This window comes from Aquila chrysaetos, chromosome 25 (assembly GCF_900496995.4).
Source record: "Aquila chrysaetos chrysaetos chromosome 25, bAquChr1.4, whole genome shotgun sequence".
Taxonomy (NCBI): domain Eukaryota; kingdom Metazoa; phylum Chordata; class Aves; order Accipitriformes; family Accipitridae; genus Aquila; species Aquila chrysaetos.
The window spans coordinates 2,023,113-2,042,066 of NC_044028.1; the positions used below are offsets into that span (position 1 = coordinate 2,023,113).

Here is an 18,954-nt window from a genome sequence, read left to right on the forward strand (position 1 = left end):
GCATCCTCCCATCCCGGGCAGAGCCGAGCCGGTCCCTGGCAGAGAACGGAGCCGGAGCAGCTTCCCGGGCTGGAGCTCAGGGCCATTCGTGCACCGAGTTTGCAAGTCCTTCTGCCGTGCCCCCAAACATACATTGGAGGGACCGGACCGGGGCTTGGCGGGAGCATGCGGGGGGGGGTTGGTTTTGTTTGATTTCATTCCCCTGGAAGGGAGGAGGGCCGTGGCGGGCCAGGGCAGCTAACCCCTTTAATTGTGTGCAATGAAGGCTGACAGTGCCGAGGCGCAGCCTTTAAAAGGGGTACTGAACCTTTAATTCCTGAATAAATCATCTCCAGTCTGTTGCTCCTTCATCTGCAAGCTGTTTGAGCGCGGGTACATATTCACTGCTGGGAAGGGTCATTTGGAGATCAGAGCCCTCGATTGACCCGGGTCACAGGCAAGACACCTGCCACAGGCTGTCCCCATGCCCCCGGGGCCGCCGGGACTCGGGAATCAAAGGGACACCGGGGACCGAGCAGCGAGAAGAGGATTTCTAATTGCTGCCTTGCAGACGCGCTTCATTCCAGAGGGATGGAGAGAGCAGTGCGTGCCCGCTGCAGCCCTGCCCTCGCCTTACACCGGCCCCAGTCCAACATCCCACCAGGGCTGGGCACATGTCAGCCTACGCTTTCTGTAGGGTTTTTTGGGGGATTCACGTAGCTATTCTGTTTCCTACCTTTTTTAACCCAAGCAGCGGTTTCAGCTGCTTTTTCACTAACGGTTGTTCAAAATACATCTTTGCTTGTCGCAAGCGAAATATCGCTCCCGGGAACACGAGGACGGTTTTGTTTCAGATCCCTCTCCTGCAGCTGAGGGCTGCAGGCGGCACCGTCCCGCTCTTGTTCTGTCTCTGGGTGAACTCTCGAGGTAGCAAATGTCCCCGTGGACTGTGGGGTGCCCGACGCTCACTGCTGCAGCCGCGGGCGATGGCTCCAGCAGCGAGCAGGAGTGCGAGGGCGGCCGTGGCTTGGCCGAGGGGGGTACTGCCTTCGGCAAGAGCACGGGGGGGACCTGAGCGGTGCTGGCCGTGACGGGTCCCTGGCAGGCATCAGTGGGGAGTTCAGCTGCTCTGCATTTTTGGGGTGACCCCGTGCATCATAGCTCCGCAACGGAGAAGGGTGAGGAGGGACCATCTCTGAATCCTCTGGATGCTGACAGAGGCCAAGCAGCCTCTTCTTCCTCCAGCACTGTCACTCCCGAGCAGGGAAGGAGCTGTGCCCTTATTAACACTGGTGTCTGCTCTTCATAATCATATGCTGTTATGTGCATTCACCGGGAGCCCTTTGGCCTTAACGACCCCACTGGAATAACCATGCAAAGAAAAAAACCTTCAGGGCCTTGAGCTGCCCCTAATTGCAACCCCTAGCCGTAAACATGAGCAGGATCGTGATGCAAATGCCGGGCGGCGGAAAGGAGCGGGTCTGGGTCCGCATGGGAGCAGGAGAGGGTGCAGGGGGCTGCGGCTGCCCTGTGGTGTTGGGGGGGGGGGGAAACAGCCTTTTTCTCACCTTTCTGCCAGGGCTGGGGACTTGGGGTGCACAGGGGTCTGGGTGGCTTTATAGGTGGGCAAAGCAGCTGTGGTTTCCCAGATGGCCCCGGTTCTTACTGGGGTTAATAAATGGGTGTCGGGTGACTTGCGAAAGCAGCCACTCCATTAGAAATGCTAATGCTGGCTCCAGCTTCTCCTCTTTCCCTTGCTCCACATCTCCCTGATCTTGATGCTAAGTCAAACACAAAACTCCCCAGCTCCGGGCCCTTTCTGGAGCCCCCCAACAGACCCCACTGCTGCCTCCCTCCTGCTTTGCAGCCCATGCCCTTCGCAGGATGAAGCAGCCGGGCTCTGCAGCCGGCGAGGGAGCCCCTCGGGAAGGGTCTGAGGGGCTCGGACCCCGCGGGGAGCAGCCCTGGCCGGTGGCACCCCCCAGCCCATCGCATCTCCCTTCTCCAGCAAGCCTCTTCTGCAGCCTGACCAGGCTGAATCCCAGCCCAGGGACCCCGTCTCCTGTGGTCTGATGGTGGGAGAGCTCCGGGGTCCTTTGCGTTGGCTGGAGACCCTCCAGTCGTGGTCCTGGGCTATCGCCCCAGCGAGAGGCTGCTCAGGGGCAGGAGGAGACGCTTGGGGCTGTGCAGGGATGCTCCAGCTGGGAGCAGGACCGGGCAAACCTCCGCGATGTTTCATGTATCAAACAGTAATTAGGAGCAAAGGGCAGGGGGGTGCAAAGGCGCATTAATAAATTATCTTCCTTGCTGTTAATTGACGTGTCTCAGAGTCAGCCGATCGTTGAGCCGAGGGCTTGGCTCCCCTTCCAGGCGCATCACAGGCTTGTTACTGCGATCATTAGCATATTCAGGTTTCCCTGCTTAAAGCCAATTAGCTCCTGGCCAGGCCTGATTGGGAAGCCGTGGCCACATTTGCACATTTTTGAATTGGTGAAAGAATCAAAAATAATGGAGGCAGGCCTGGGATGGAAAGCGCCCGGGGGGCTCTGCCTGCTGGGGAGGTGCTGCCAGGACCCGCTGCCTCCTCCAAAGGGGCGGCAGGGAAGGAGAGGGGGAATATCACAGTAATTAGGAGTAAAAAGGAACATGGCCTAATTTGCTCCCGAGCGGCTTGCCGGCGAGTTCAGCCTTCCATTGCCTTGCACTGAGGTTCAACAGATGCCCCGGTGCTTCCTCCGGGAAGAGGAGGTGATGGAGGGGACTGGGGTGGGGGGGTAAGCATGGCTGCCCACACATGCCCCCCACCTCGCTTTGGGGAATGGGGGGTCCAGCATGACCCCCGGCAGCCGGGGTCTCCGTGGCAGAGCCGGGAGCGGGGACACAAGGCTGGATCTGTCCCTCCCGACATCCTATCCCCCTCGCCGCTTTCTCCTGCCCTGCTTCCCAGCAAAGGTGCTGCTATTTTAGCTGCCTTGAAGGAAAAGGCCAGTATCTTAAAGTCTACATAACTGGTTCCAGTTTAACAACTTCATAGCCACTGTGCGGCCACAAAGGCAGCCTTGTCCCGCCGGGTGAGATAAGCCTGTTGGGGCGATTCATATGCAGATCCGGGTGGTACAGGGTGTCTGCTGAGAGAGGATAAATCTGTCCCAAGCCTTGTCCCCCTCTCCTGGTTCCAAACTGTTTTACATTTACACAAAAAAGGTTCTGTCCCCCATTGAGCCCCGTCCCGGGCAGCCTGTCACCCCGCCTTTGAGAGAGGAGGTCCCCTGGAACCGCAGCCGGACGCCACTGGGTGCCCCCTGCCCAGACAAGGCTGGGCTGGGGTGGGCGAGCGGAGCCGTCACCGGCGCTAAGCTGGGCTGTCCCGGCCGGTTTTGTCCCCCACGTCATCCCATCGCCCATCTTATCGCCTTGAAAGAGTCACTTTCTTTGGCCCTGCAGAAAGCTCTCAACCATATCCCCTCTGGCAGAAATCCCCTTGCCTTTCACTTGCTTTTGTCGGGGGCTTTTTTTGTCAGTGCTCGTTTTTTTTTAATAATAATGGAGAGGGGTTTTTTTGCTGCCTTTTCTCTTCCACTTTTGGTGATAACACAGAACCTGCAAGCCCTGATCCGGATGGCACCCGTCACCCACACCTGTGGTTTATCTGGGGGTTTCGGAGCCTCCTTTCACGCTCCTAGCACAGGTTGGACCTGCATCCGTGCTAAAGATACATTTTCAGGGGGGATGAGCTGTGGGCAGAGCCTGCCCCACCAGCAGTGAAGCTGCTGCACAAGCAACCGGCATGGGCGCGAACGCAGGGATGCTCTCGGGCTGGAGACTTATTTATCGGTGAGGTTGTCCTCCAATGGGCACATCCATCACTTGATGCTCTCAGCTCGGTACTGGGAGGAGTTCTCCTTTGTCTGTAACAAAATCATCCTGGAGTTGAGGAATCATGAACCAATTAACCCTGGAAAGTTATGTCAGCCCAGTTTTTTGAAGTCTGCTTTGATTACCTGCCTGCTATGGCTGTTAATCTGTATTTAATGCAGCTTTCTGCATTTTTATCAGGGCTGTAAGTTATTGCACCTTGCTACCTCAACAGAGGAGGTAATTAATCTAAACGAGGGCCCCTGGGAGCACAGCCGTAATCTGCAATTTCCCATTGACTATAATAGAGGGAATGTCCCGGAGAGGTCCAGCAGCCCTTGGAAATGTGCCTCGGCTGAGAGCAATTAGGGATGTTACAGACGTGAGCTTGTCGGCTGAGCCCCTCGGTGAGTGGTAACCGCAGCCCCGGGTCGTGGCTGGCTGCCCGAGCAGAGTACGAGGTGGTACGGCAGTCATTGCGCAGCCTCCGAGCAAATGGGTACCACTGGGAGGGAGAGAGGAGGATGAGGATGGGTCACTGGGGTGGGTGGAAAGGAAAACTCGGTGAAATGATGAGCTAAATGGCTCCTGGGAGGCTTTGAAGTAGATGGTGGCATTTCCCATCCCTCTCTGTGATTTTGCTATTTTCTTTAAGCATTAACAGCTTCCCAGGTTGAATATTTCTATGTAGGAAATCCCATTTCTGATGCCACTCAAATGCCAGTTGTTTTACTGTCTAATTTATCAGCTTAATAGAAAGGTAAAAGAGTTTTGTTTCGCTGCCTGGGCACACGGCCTCCTCTTGAAATACAAATTCCCTCCAAGGCTGCCAAGGTGCTCCCTTGTTGCAGTGTCGCCTACCTGTAGGCAATGCTTAGCATTCCCAAGGTGTTTTCTTAAGGTCAATAAGAATTAACTGTAAATTTAATTAAAGTTTCCAATGCTTGCGCTGAAGTGGAGCATAACGGAAGCCTGGTCTGCTCTTTGCCAGTTTAAGCCAGATCTGGAGGGAGACAGGGGTTATCAATAATTAACTGGAGTAATTTAGGGGAAAGTATTAGGGAGTTAATGAAAATGTGAAATAGTGTAATTATCTTGCAAGTAGCTGGGAGTGATTGAGCTGCTGAGGAAGAGGAGGTGTTGCACAATTAACTGCTCGGAGGCTGCCGTTCCCAATGCGGTCCCGGGATGATGTTGGGACCCAGCTCCGCCGCCGCCGCCCTGACCCCAGCAGCTGATGGCTCCGCGTTAACCGAGTGCCGGATCGAGGGTTTAGAACCAAGTCAGCGATGTCCAGCCCGTGGGGGGGTCGCGCGCCTTTCGTTCCCATCAGAAACAAAGCTGTAGGTGTGTTGGAGCCTGTCCGAGGGTCCGCCTAAGTGCTGGCTTGCAGAGCTGACGGCTCTGATGGACCAGCCTTGGGGGGGGGATTTGCATGGGACATCACTGCCCCACTGCTGTCCCTGGGGGGGACCAAGTATGGGGCTGTGCTGGTGGGGGGGAAGGTCTCTGCACCCCGTCAGAGCTCACAGGCACACGAACCGCTTGCCGCTGCTCTGGTGGTACCTGTGCAAACAGAGTGGGAATCCCTGCCCCAACACGGGCTTTTATTAAAAATTCTATTTTAATTACTTTTTAATTAAGCCTAGGGTGGTGTGGTTGGCTTTAATGAAATTTGGTGCTGTTCCTGTGTGCTGAGAAACCCTTGGTCAGCAGGATGAGTGCAGGGAAGGTGCTGGTGCTGCTGGGTGTGGGTCTCCTGGGCTGCCTGCGGTGAGTGGGATCCTGGAGGTCCTCCTGCCCCACAGACCCCTTAGGGATGGCCTCAGGACCAGGGGACTCAGCCTGGCCCTTGCTGTCTCCCTGCAAAAAGGAAAAGGGGGAGTAAAATGGCTTTTATTAAAATATTTTAGCAAAACCTTTGCTGGTGCATCCAGACTCACGTCATTCTTTGTGGTCACTGCGTCAGTGCTCTCGGAGAGCACCGCTGTTCCAGGCGTAGCTCACGGGTTTCCTCTCTGGTTTATGTCCTTGGGAACACCACGATGGCAACTGCAGCAAACCCAAACCATCCTGCTCTACAAAAGCTGAGCACAACCATGAATTCTTGAGCTTGGGTCAAATCAGTGCCGGTTTGGGGAGCACAGGCTGAGAAAAACAGTGTTTTGGTTTAACGTGAGCTCTCCAGGCTCTTGGATCATGTAATCCCAAGCATTCACTGTTTGGTAATAAAAACTTCGTTGCCCATTGAGGAGAGGGACTGATTTAGGTCTTAAGCCTGTGTTTGCTGAGAGAGGGTTTTGGGCGGGCGAGCAGCACGAGGAAGGAGCCGTTTTGCTGTGCGGAAATCCCGGTGGCATCCGGGCAAGCACTGCAGAGCAGCAGAAACGCCTCAACGAGTCACCCAGGGAAGCTGCGTGAAGCAGCCTGGCAGGTTTCTGCATGTAATTAGAGTTAAACACACTTTGCTGGCCTGGCTTGCAGGGCAGGGAAAGCCAAAACTGCAGGTTGGTGGTGTGCTAACAGCAGCGTTCGGAGATGCACGGTTGGTTTTTGCTTGGCTCTGGGCAAGCACGGCAGGGAGGGGACGGGGTGGGGGGCTGTAAGGGCCTGATCCTGGTTTGGGAAGACACCTCCCAGAGGGAACCCCAGCAGTCAGCCCCTCTGGTGAGCACGGTTATTTGGGATGGAGGGGGAAAGGTGCTGAAAAGGTTGGGGAAACCACCCATTGCTGCCCCAGGATGCATGTACACCCGAAGGGAATCCTGCCTGCCCGGGCACCACTGGTGCCAAACGGAGGGGCCGGGCTGCTGGGTGGTGACGTCGGGGACAAGAAGTGGCTCTGAAAATGCTGGCATTGTCCAAAAAAAAAAGAAGAAAAGGGGGGGGGGGGGAACGCCACAAGTGGCTTTTGCCTCTGTTTGGGGGAGGGAGTTGTGCGGGGCCCAGCATCGCTTGCAAATGCTTTTAATAAAGTGTTCTTTCCTGCGTCCAGGGGAAAAAAACCCAGAAACCTCAAGCCTTTTCCCATTACATAAGGAACAGATGCTGCTGGGCAGAGCCCCGGCTTCCCCACAGCACAGCCCCGGCTGCTGCGTGGCCTGTCCCCTCCCGCCGTGGGGACCCAGCTCCCTCGCCGGGCACAATCCTCCAGTGCCACCACTGCTCCGAGCAGCGGGATGGGGATCCCTGAAACACCCCGTCCTGCCCCAAAGTGCCGCTGCCAAGAGCTGGCCCCACTGCGGGACCCAGCCGCAGCCGGGCGGGAAGGTCCATCCTCATCCTCCTGCTCTGCCAGCGTTCCCGCAGGGATCCCCCGAGCAGGGTTTTGGAGCTCTCCCTGCCCTTGTGTGGGTCAGCTTGGCCTCAAACAACAGACGTTAAAAAAACCTGCCCCTGCCTGGGTGAGGGAGGAGAGGTGTAGGGGGGCAGGCGGGGGAAGCTCCTCTCCTTTCCAGTGAACCCCAAGGAACACGAGGTGGAGCAGCCCCAGGAGTTCAGGGGAGACCCTAGGGGGAACCTCGAGTTTTAAAACCAGAATTCTTCCAAGTTCAGGCAAAAGGGAAAGTCCCTGTAGGAAAGAGTCTGTCCAGTCCCAACTCTCTCCTTTCAGTTAAGTGAAACATCACGATTAGCCTTTTTTTTTTTTCTTTATTTTATCCCTTGTCACAGTTAATATTCGGGTATTGGTACTTTTTCCAAGAGACTTCCTGATCCCTGGAGCTCATCCTGGGATGCCTCTAGGTATGGAGCAGCTTGGGTTGAATCCCCATGTGTTCGCTGACCCATACAAGTGATTTTGTGTCAGGATGGTGGATGTTTGTTGGCTGGATGGATGTAGGCATCTACACAGCAGCTCCTACGCAAGCAATGTCATTGCTTGGTGCCTCAGTTTCCCCTTGTAAACCAGCGCTTCCCTGCTGGGTTAAGTGCTCTGCCATCTGCTAAGAAAAGTCCTAGGTGGGGGCAAAGGGCATGCTTATTCTGTGTATGTGTTATATCTATTTCTGTGTACGCCCAGACGCATAGTTTTTATTTCAGAAGAACTACTGAAGCGGTTTTGTCATTTCCCAAAGTATTAAACCTCTGAAAGCCTCATGTCCCCTCCCTGTGGGAAAGCAGCCTCCCGCTTGGGACAGACCCAGTGCAAGGGCAGCTGCCCGGGTCGGGTGGACAGCAGGGCTGAGCCCCTGGCACCGGAGCAGAACGCTGCTGGGCTCCGAGCAGAATGAGTTTCCAGCCCAGGGCTTTCAGCCAAGAGACTCTGTTTTATGTGGCCGGGGAGGGGGAGCACACATGTCACCCCGAGCACGATGGAGGGAATGGGGACCGTGGCTTGTGACAGCATGGAGGAAACAAAGTCGTTTCAATCCCAGATGAGCCCTGTGAAGAACAAGCCCCATCGCTGCAGCGACATGGGGTGCATCGGCAAGGGCACCCATGGGTGCTGCGGGAGTGAGCTGGTGGGACGTGGCTGGGATTCAACAGCGAGAGCTGTCGGTCCCTTGGCACATCTGCAGCATCTGCTAGCAAGGCAATCCGTGGGGAGCAGCAGCAGCTGGGGGTGGCATTGCGTGTCGGGGAGCCACGCTGGGGGCTGTGCCCGCAGGGACCCCTGAGCTGCCTCCCGGCTGGCTCAGCTCGTGGAGCTCCGCCGTTGGGGAAAGCAAGTCCTCTCTTCGCCAGGACGCCCAGAGGGGACGTGTCCACCCCCAAGAAGAAGGGGGACGTGAGGGGCTCTGGGGGACGTGAGGGGGTCTGGGGCAGGTGCCTGCGCTGGTGGCAGGGAGGTCCCATTCTGCAGCCCCTGGCTTTCCTCATAGGGTGACATGCCTGGGTAATTTCTTCGGCTATTAATGCCTCATTAAAGCGCACAAGAGAACAATCAGGGCAGTGAATTTTACACAGCACAATGGCTGGGCCCTGAGACATTTTCTGCCCTTTTTTTTTTAAAAAAGGAAACAGTCTTTTTCTGGCCTTAACTGCTTGCTGTCTGGAGGCAGAGGAGCTGGGAACCTCGGTGGGCATCTCCATCCCCAGCCGCCACTTGGGCTTAGCCCCCATGGGTGCACACCCCCGTGGTGAGATTTTTCCTCTTTGCAACCCTACGTGGCAAGTCAGCACCTCCAGGACATGTAATCTGTCTGGAGGCTGGGGTGAAAACCTGCCCTGTCCCAAAATCCACATGTCGAGATGCTGAAACTGATGGGGGTGGAGGAGAAGGGGGCAGGAGGAATTTCCAGGGCTGGGAAGGGGGTTGTCGGGGACCTCTGAGGGGGACCGACAGCCTGCAAGTGCCCTCTAGGACGGTGCTGCTGGGGGGGCAGAGTGACAGGGAGTCCCTTCCCGAGGACAGACCCTGGCAGGGGGGACGAAGGGGAGGCTGAAATGAGGTGAGGAAAGGAGAGACCCGGGCAGGGGGGCTCCTAGGAAGGCTTTTGAAGACGAGGAGGTGACCGGTGGGGTATGACAAGGCAGTGTCCTTGGCTGGTCGGAGGGGAAGGAGAGATGGGGTTGCAGTTGAGGAGCCCCTGGGCATTTCTGGCCGAGTTTGGGGGTTTGCTCCCGCTCGTCCCTGTTGTGGCATCAGGTCGGAGCAGCCGTGCCTCGAGCCCTGACCGTGTCCCTTTCTCTCCCCAGGAGCCTGATGCCGCGCACGCTGGAGGGGCAGATCACGATGGAGAAGACCCCCAGCTACTTCGTCACCAAGGAGGCTCCCCGGCGCATCTACAACATGTCTCGGGACACGAAGCTGATCGTGGTGGTGCGCAACCCCGTCACCCGCGCCATCTCGGACTACACGCAGACGCTCTCCAAAAACCCCGCCATCCCCAGCTTCCAGGCCCTGGCCTTCAAAAACATCAGCACGGGACTTATCGACACGAGCTGGAGCGCGGTGAGGATTGGGATCTATGCCAAGCACCTGGACAACTGGCTGCAGTACTTCCCCCTCTCCAAATTCCTCTTCGTCAGTGGGGAGAGGCTCGTCAGCGACCCAGCCGGGGAGATGGGCCGTGTCCAGGACTTTCTGGGTCTCAAGAGGGTGGTGACGGACAAACATTTCTATTTTAATGAGACCAAGGGCTTTCCCTGCCTGAAGAAGCCGGAGGGCGGCAGCAAGCCCCGCTGCCTGGGGAAATCCAAGGGGCGGCCGCACCCCAAAATCGACGTGCAGGTGGTCCAGCGCCTGCGGGAGTTTTACAGACCCTTCAATATGAAGTTTTACCAGATGACAGGGCAGGACTTCGGGTGGGACTGAGCTATCCACAGGGCATGCCACCATGCTGGGACCTGGTCTGCCCAGCGGTGCGCAGAGACGGGACCGTGATCCAGGGATGCTCGTGGCTGCCCCACCAGCAACCTCCTCCCTTCGTTCTAATTTATATTGGACCTTTTCTGGTGAGAAATGGACCCTTCTGGAGTAGAGAGAAATATTTAAGAAATAAAAACACAGATGACCCCTCTCCCCTCCCTGACCAGATTAAATATTCTTCCATATAAATCTTGCTAATCCATATTAACCATGACCATTCTGAGTGGCGAGTGGGAGTGTGTGAGTGCATGGATGGGTGCGTGTGCGTGCACGGGGACGACGGCTCTGCCATCCACAATAAAAGCTTTGGAAACCAGTCAGCCTCTGGGCTGTGCGGCCAGTGGGTTTTTGGTAAATCAAATGCCGGTGCTGAGCACAGGCAGCGGCTGCCGTGGGGTGGTGGGTGAGGCCGGCCGAGCAGCAGGCCCCAAGCGTGGGGTATGTTTTGCAGACAGAAAATAGTCTGCAGGAACTTCCTAGTTAAGAAAAACAATTAACAGCAGTAGTTTTGAATAAATGCCAGGTCTGGGGTTAGGGAGAGGGAGTTGCGTATCACATACCTTCCTGTGTTCTTTGAGTAACCCAGATGATAAAGCAGGGCATTTCTAACCCTTAGGATGAAAATCCCTGCTTCCCCTAAATTCACCCAAGCAGAGCAGACAAAAGCCCCAAACTCTGACCTTCCAGTTCAATAATCTCAATAGATTTTCAAATCTGCAGCCATAGAAGGCCATCATGGGAGGCTGCAGAAATTAGTTTAATCTGAATTAACTAGTTTTCCCTTAATTAAAGATGAGGAAAACATTTAATTAACCTCTAATATCTTATTAGTGACTTGTATTTGTCTCTTTAATGAGCTAATTACATGTTTTCAAGGGCCCTCAGGCCCTGGATTGTTTGCAAATATGCTTTGGCTGTGGTTTCTTCCATCCTGCAAAGCTGACCATCCTGCCAGGCGTGTCCTGCCAGGCGTGCCATCGCCTCCCCTCCTCGCTGCTGCTCTCCAGGAGTGATGGAGGCGGCAGGTACCCCTTCTCCTGGGATGCACAACAGGCACCGGCCCCTTTCCTCGCAGCTCCAGGAGTGGTTTTACACCAGCACGTTGTGCTTTATCCCGCACAGCTCTCCCTGCTCCTCCGTCCCGGCTGCTGACACCTCCTTTGTGTCCCTTGGAGGTGACGCGTATTTTCTGTACTGATGCTCCGGGCTGTAGCTGAAGTTGAGCCCATTTGCCCAGTTCAGCCCCTGGGCTCGTCTGGTCACTGCCAGGACAAGTGACATGTGCGGGGACGGTCTTAATGTGATGCTGGAGTTAAATGCAAACAGTTGCCTGTTTCTGCGCGGGGTGTCGTGGCGTGGGTCCACGCGTGTGAGAGGTGCCGGGACAGACACAGATGCCACCGGTGCGATGCCAGAGCCTGGGGGCTTTGTGGCCACTCTAAAGAAACCGCGATATTGTAAAAGAACAGTAACAAGAGCTGAAATCGGGACTGGTTAAAATCCCGGAGCCCTCCGAGGGACGCAGCCGTTGCCGGGTGGGCCTCGGCACCCCGCGCCCAGAGCGGGGTCCCCCCGGGACCGCAAGTGCCCCGGCCGCCGACCCGCTGGGGGCTGGATGTCGGAGCGGCTGGAGCCTGTTGTCAGCCTCGCTGGCAGCTCCGCATGATGGACTGCGCTCTGCTTGTTTAGGTTTTGTTTCCAGCCACGACATTCGACCAAATTATTCTCCACGAAGGGCTTTAAAGTTTCCCAAGTGCCTGTGAAAGCCTGGAAACGCTGATAGTGATCCTATTTCTCAGCTGAGTGACTGCATTCAGCCCCAGCCATATTGATATGCAAAACGTTAAGGGTCCCGGCTCTAAAGATGGTTTCTGTCTGCCCTGTGAAAGGGAGCCATACTTTTTTAAAGCCCGGGCCTTTCTAAAGCCGCACAATACCATATAGACTATGCCATTTAAAGCATCTGAAGCGACCCAAAATGTATTGAAAGCTTGCTTTGCAGACTCATTAAGACTACTCAATAGGTTCTGGCAAATACCGTGCCAGGGCTGACCGCACGGATTAAGACTTTTGAAGTGTTACACAAACCCCCTGCTTAAACTAATTGCTGCCCCGCAGCTCATGAGGTCAAGTATTTGTATTCATTGCCTCCGAGAGGAGCCACTTATGGGTCTGTCCAGGTGAAGTCTGCACTTCATTAGATCAAGACAATAAAAGCGGCTTTGGGTAGGAAGGGGGAAGGTACCCGGGGTGAAATCTCCCGGCTCTTGCTCTGAGCGCAAGCAAAGGCTTATGTCCAGCACGGCAGCCTTTTGGGTCGTTTCTGTCGCTTTCAAGAGCCCCAGCGGAGCGATGCGCTTCCAACCAAAGCTGCTCGGTGCAGGATGGCGGCTGGGCCGGTGGCTCTGCCAAGATCTGTGCCGCGTCGCTCTCCGGTCACCTGCAGCACGGGGGGACGTGGCATCCACGTACCCACTCGCGCTGTCCTGTGGTGTGGGTCCACCCAGCATCACGGGGGTTTCGGCTCGAGAAGCGAGTCGGCGTGCAAGGGAAGGGCTGGGGCGTGGGAAGGGTGGGCATCGCTCGAGCAGCGATTGCCTGAAAGTCAGCGTGCTCACCGAGCACTTCTCCACCGTGATGTTTCGTTCCCCAGGGTCGGGTGGATTCTCTTCACTGGCCCGACTGGGATCCCATCACGTGCTAGTGCAACATGTTTCTCATGTCTATCTGGAGGAGAAACCGCCTTTGCCGTCACTGCCTCAGCCACCTAATTAAAAAAAGGAGATTTAAGAAAAACCAGCAGCTGATTTACTGAAGGTGTCAGCTCACACCTGAGTGGAGGCACAACGCAGCTCTTGTGCCGTCTCACCGAGAGCCGAGGACTACTGAGAAAAAGAAATCTGCCTGTTTATTGTAGGTGCTTTGGTGGAGCTTATTTGGGAACCCTTTCCCTGATAACAGGCTAGTGGGCTCTTAGGAAAATTGAAGCTGAAGCCCCCTTTGCAGTGGTTTTTGTAATCATTAGTATCAGCCCGTGCAACCTGGCTTTGGGGCTGCTGCTGCCAGGCTCAGGCAGGGGCCAGGGGGTCTCAGCCAGCGGGACCCCGCGGTGCTGCCGGGAAGCGGCACTACCGGGAACCACCGGCCGGCCAGGGTGGTGGGGCTCCGACCGCTCACGCCGGTGCACTGCGGTCCCTGCGCGGGAGATGCTGCGGGGTCAGGAATTTTTCTGAAATGCCCCCGGAAAACTCCCGCAGAGGCTCAGGGACAGGCATCACGGCTGTATCTTTCCGCACAAGACCTCTGGAAATAAAGTTATAAGAAGATGATCCTGAGTTGTGCTGATGTCTTATATGTGCCTGCTATTGCGCACCCCTGGGGTGTGCTGGGGAGGGGACATAGTCCCACATGGCTGCTTTTATGACTTTTTCCTTTAGTTGTGTCTATCTCAGCTTGCTAAAAATCCAGAAACCTGGAAGGTGATATTTTCCCCCCAGGACAGCAGGTGCTGGGAGAATGTGCTTAAAAACTCAGGCCAGCACCTGATGTCTATCCGCTCCCCAGCACGTTGCTGGTGCTTCCCTGGGGAAGTGTTTCCAAGTAAGCTCCCAGGAGAGTTTGGGCAGTGGCGTGCCCGTGTCTGCTTGCTCAGAGGACGATGGCAAGATCCTCTGCGCTGCCAGAGCTACAGAAATGCCTTTGGGGCACCAGGTTATATAGGGGAAGTGCCAGAGCACGAGGGTGATGGAGATCCAGCTTTGCTCTGAGTGTGAAATGAAGTTTTCATCCCTGTCTCAGTTAACCAAAGTTTCCATTTCTAACCCCATTTTTGTTTTGAAAATCCAGCTATCCAAAGTGTTGTGGTTCCTGTGCCCTGGGCCTCCCCCTACATCCCAACCACTTCATAAGCCAGGAAGAGCAGGGTTGCAAGAGCTTTCCAAAATTTTTGTTTACTCCTTTTGCCTTTATACCAAATTTAGGAGGGCAGAAGGGAAAGAACAAAAATAGAAGGGAAAAAAGCTCCAAAAGGAAGAAATTAAAACTTCCCTGCCTTTGCGTAGGTCTGGAGTTGCAGGAGAGCAGCAGGACTAATTTGCAATTACACATTTCATTTTGATGTGCCCTGGGAATGTTTTATAACCTGTAAGAGGGAAAGCCACGCTTTTCCCTGAAAATGCCCCATCCGTCCCCATTCCCTGCCTGCCACGGGGTGTGTGTCCCACAGCACAGACCCCAGGTGGGGCTGGTGCTGCCAGGGCTGTGGGGCACCTGTAGGCTATAAATGCAGGGAGGGCGGGGGGGGTTGGATCTTCCCTGCAGGACCTGCTCCAGCTGTGGAGAGTGCCGAGGGCTGTCCCGGCTCCGGGAGCAGGAGCTGGCTCGTAAGAGGGGACAGGGGGTCTACTGCCAGGGATGTCAGGCATCCTTTGTGCTGCTTGGGGGGGGGCTGTAGGGACAGTGTGGTGTTTGGGGATGGAGCAGCAGTGCTCAGGGAGCGTCTGTGGGTGCTGGTGCATCCTGAGGTTTCCAGTGTTTGTGCTCGGGGTCTGCAAGAGGAGCTTTGCCTGTCCCATGGTGCAGTCCTGTATCTCCCCGAGTGTCCGAGTGCTCACCCTAGGGCCACTGGTGCTTCTTTGGTACACGATGAGGGCCCAGTGGCTCCGTGGGAGTGGGGCAGTGAGCAGGGCTGGGACTATCCCCGCAGGACACGGCCGTGCTTCCCGCTGAAATGAGCTGCAGAGCGGACAGCATCACCTGCAACCCGCCTGCCTCAGACAGCATCACCTGCAACCCTCTGCCTCATCCCATACTTGAGGACATCTGGGGCTGTGATGCTTCTTGCCTCAGGGCACACTGTGGTGGCTTCCCTTCCTGGCCAGCACAGAGGAGAGCTCTTGGGAGGGACATTTTTGTCCCCTCGCAGTGTCCTGCCTTCCTGCAAAGCTCCCCAGCACCACACGCAGCCCTTGCGCAGCATCTGGGGCTGCCAACTCCGCTAGCTTCTGCTCTGGTTTCGATCTTGACGTGATCTCAATACATAAAATAAACTCATGCCATATTCCCCAATAGACAAGAAAATGCCCATGTCAAGGGAGAGGCTGCTGTAATTGCAACCAGGTGCCCGGTGGTGGCTTCCAAGTCATGTAGAGCGTGGGCTGGATCCCACATGTGGGCACAAATAACCACCATCAGGTGTAGGCAGCTCCAGGGTAGATGAATGTAACAAAGAAAATGCAGTACATGGTGCTTGTGTCTAATGCAGGAGCGAGCTGGGCTGCCTTGGTTCAACCTGTGCCCTGATGTTGGGTGAGGTTATTCACTGGTTTAACTGGAGTTGGGGCGAGATGAGCACAGCCTGTGTGCTGAGACCCTCTGGAAGCCTGTGAGCAGGCAGCAAGATGTTTTTTAGCAAAATAGTAGTTACTTACTGAAATAATTAACCAAATGATTTATTTGTGAGCAACTTGCTGGGATTAGTGCCTGTCCAAACTAGGACAGGGCATGCTGCTGGCATGTCCCCACCGCGAGGCTGTCTCCGGGGGTCCTGCAGCAGGTGAGGGCTGGATCTCCCAGCCCCGGTCCCCATCCTGCCACCGCCCCAGGTCCCCCCTGCTGCTTCCAAACCCTGTGGCTCTTGAGAGCAAATGTGAAAGACGTGCAAGCAGTGTGGCTGCTGGCAGGAAACCAGCTCCACTAAGTTTATTTGCATTTCTTGGTGCAAACAAAAAGTATTCTTTGAACCATTCTGAAAATGCAAGTCCTTTCTCTGTTCAGGTTTAAATATCTTGCCTGTGCATTCAAACAGACGTGGCTTCCAAAGGAGGAGGGGTGCCAGTCTCGGCCTCCTCCTGTGCAGGTTTAACTCAATTGCAGGGCCATTTTAAAATGCTCTGGTCATCCTGTTCATTCTGGGTGCTTGGAGTCCTCTCCATCCTGCTGGTGCTGCCGGCAGGGGTGTGGCGGGTTCATGGGCTCACAAAGGCGCTGCTGTGCATGGGGTTTGTGACAAATGTGGTCAGGAAGAAGAAGGTCTCTTTTGCTTGCAGCATCCTTTTTCCCACTCCAAGAGCTGAGATCATGGTTGTGGGAGGGGGCCAGATCCTGGCCGGAGGCAGCGTGGCCCCGCAGAGCCACCCCATCAGGCTGTGCACCCTTGCACAGGCTGGGTGCTTCCCTTGGCTAATGCAAGAGCTCTGATTTTTTTTTTTTTTCTTTGATTAGAAACAGCAACATGCTGCCTCGCATAATTAATCAATTTATATCAATAGAAAGAATAAATTGGTGCCTTTCTGGCAAGCTTTCCCCTGGCGGGAGGCAAGCCCCAGGACTTAATCATGTACCCCCCATTACTTCCCATGGGTGCAGGGTAGAGGGAGACACGTGGGATGGGGCACTGCCACCACCGCTCCTTCCCCACGGGCCACAGACACACAAAGCTGGCACGAGGAGGGGGATGGCCGGGGCCTTTGGGGCTGGCTTGTGGTGGGGCACCGAGCGATGCCACAGCTCATTACATGAGGGCCCATGTTAGAGGTGAGCAGCGGTGCTAGACGGTCTGATTCAGCTGCATTTCTCCTGATTTACTGTGGCTGGTGAGGGGTGGTGAAGACCATGGCCAGATGATGAAGCTGATGGTTCCAGTGCCTGGGCAGGAGCAGGCTAGCATGGCCATGCTAGCTTTGTCCCGGCACCAGCATCCACGCAGGCAGCTGCTGCCTCCAACCATGCCTGAAAGTCAACAGGGACAGAATTTTTCACTTTTTTTCCTTTTCCTATGAGTGCAAACTTCCATCTGACGGCAGGGGCTGATTGCTGGAGAGACACCCCACGGCAGCCGCAGCATGCTGCCGGCAGATGCCAGCGGGAAAGAAAGTGCGAGGGATGGAAGGCAGCGGGGGAGAGGCCGGGAAACTGGGAAAAGCTTCTGGTGGGGGTGGGAAAGGGGCTTGTGCAACAGCCAGCCTTTAATTAAGGGTCTTTAAAGCGTTTTCCCAGCTGGTTAACATTGCCTTGCCATATTGGAGTGGTTTAGAAGCAATGCTCCTTGGGAATGACTCCCTTCCTGTTGGCCCTGTGCATGGGTGATGGGTCCTCACCCCACCACCCTCAGTCCCCCACACCTTCCAAAAAATGGGGCAGAGAAAAACGGGGCCATGCCTGGGTGGAGAGGACGGGGAGCCCTCTGCACTCGTGAGGGGCAAGGCAGGGAAGAAGCCCGTTTCTCTGACCTGGCTGCAATACCCGAGTATTTTTAACGCAGCTTCTGCAGCACCCGGAGCGGTTCGTGGGAGAAGCACACTGGTGGCATCACCAGGCACTGGGAGGGGACAGCGTGGTCTTGCACCCAGCGCACAAATGTGGGATTGGGAATGCCAGATCCAGTTCTGGGGTGGATGTTGGTGCCAGGAGCCAGCCCTGGGCCTGTGGCTGAGTTGTGGGGAGGTCTGGGGACAGGTACAGGTCAAAGCTACACCTGAAGTGCAGGAGCTCCTGTCCGGCAAGGTGGGCACAGTGAAGGTACGTGACTACTGTGTCAGTCAAAATGGGCAAAACCTGCTGCTCTGTGCTGTACCTGTGGCTGCACTGACACTTTTTATATTGCCTCTAGGAAAAAAAATCAAAACATATAAAAAAATCTGAGTTGGAGAAGGGTTGGTCTGGAGTGACCTTCATGTCCGTGCGGCTGCTGCGGAGCTGCTTCACACCCAGTTAAGGGTGGGAGCATCCTCCAAAGATGCTTTCTCCCCCTCGGGTACTTGTTTGTGCCTGTCTGCTTTTGGTTTGGTGTCGCAGAGCTGCGCTTGCCAAGGGACATGTCTGCTTTCTCTGCTGATGGTGCTCAGATTCGCCCCGCGTGTCTCCTGCCCCTTGTGCCTCGGTGCTGGGCAGGACTGCACTGCCTTCAGGTCTGTCTTCGTGGCAGGTTTTACGTATGGCAACACAGCCCTGTGTTAAAGTCCACCCTGAAATGTTTCTGCTCTGATCTTGCTCTAGTTGCAGTGGGAAGAAGGTATCGTGGGGGCCCTTTCTGCTGCAATTCTCATGCTGTTCCCCCCGCGGGGTGCCGCATTCCCCCCCAAGCCGTGCTGTCCGGCCCCTTCTGCCCGCAGTCGCAGGACCCCGGGGCAGGGGTGATGGGGGGTGCCACGGGGCACCCAGGCATCTGCTGGAGCTAATGGCTCTTCCCCATTTCTCCTACTGCAATAAACTTGCAGAAATGAGCTTCAGAATGAAAGCATTTGCCCACCTGCCAGCAGGGATAGACTTTGCTTTGCACATAAACCTGCACAGAGGTGTTTATGCTGAAACTACTCAGGGACTTGTTCTGCCTTTTTCAGCTTCATCTGCCCGCCCAAATCCTCCTGGAGCCTTTCCCTCCTCCATCCTACAGACCACCACCAGAATTGCCTTGTACAGAATCCTCTTGGAGGTGAGAGCAGAGATGCCCGCTGGCCGTGAGGGTGGGATGGATGCATGCCGTGATGCACCATCCCCGCTTTGCCGGGAGATTTATTAGTGTAATGAAAGGGAGGAAAGTGCCCCATGAATCACCGTCGCACTGGGACATTGCGATGCTCTGTAAATAATGCAGGGAGCTGGTATTAGCGGGGTGGTCTGCTCCAGCAGGCACGGATGGCTGCAGGGTGCCCCAGCCCTGCCTCTCCTCTTCCATTAGGTTTAAGCTCCTGGTAGCAGGGGATGAGGGTGTGGGCAGAGGGTGCTGCGTCACCCTTCCTTGCCGAGGCCAGAGCTGCCACAAGGGTGCATTTGCAGATGGAGGTTATTCCCTCCGCTTCCCCATGGGC

General features: G+C 55.7%; 1 protein-coding gene across 1 annotated transcript in view; it reads left to right on the forward strand.

The window, feature by feature from the left end:
- HS3ST6 (heparan sulfate-glucosamine 3-sulfotransferase 6) overlaps nucleotides 1-10,582 on the forward strand; it is a 40,913-nt gene extending 30,331 nt beyond the window's left edge. Inside the window, 1 exon segment of the mRNA XM_030002482.1 lies at nucleotides 9,475-10,582. Coding sequence (XP_029858342.1) covers nucleotides 9,475-10,093 — 619 coding nt within the window. The 3' untranslated portion in view covers nucleotides 10,094-10,582.
- Nucleotides 10,583-18,954: the final 8,372 nt, after the last annotated feature.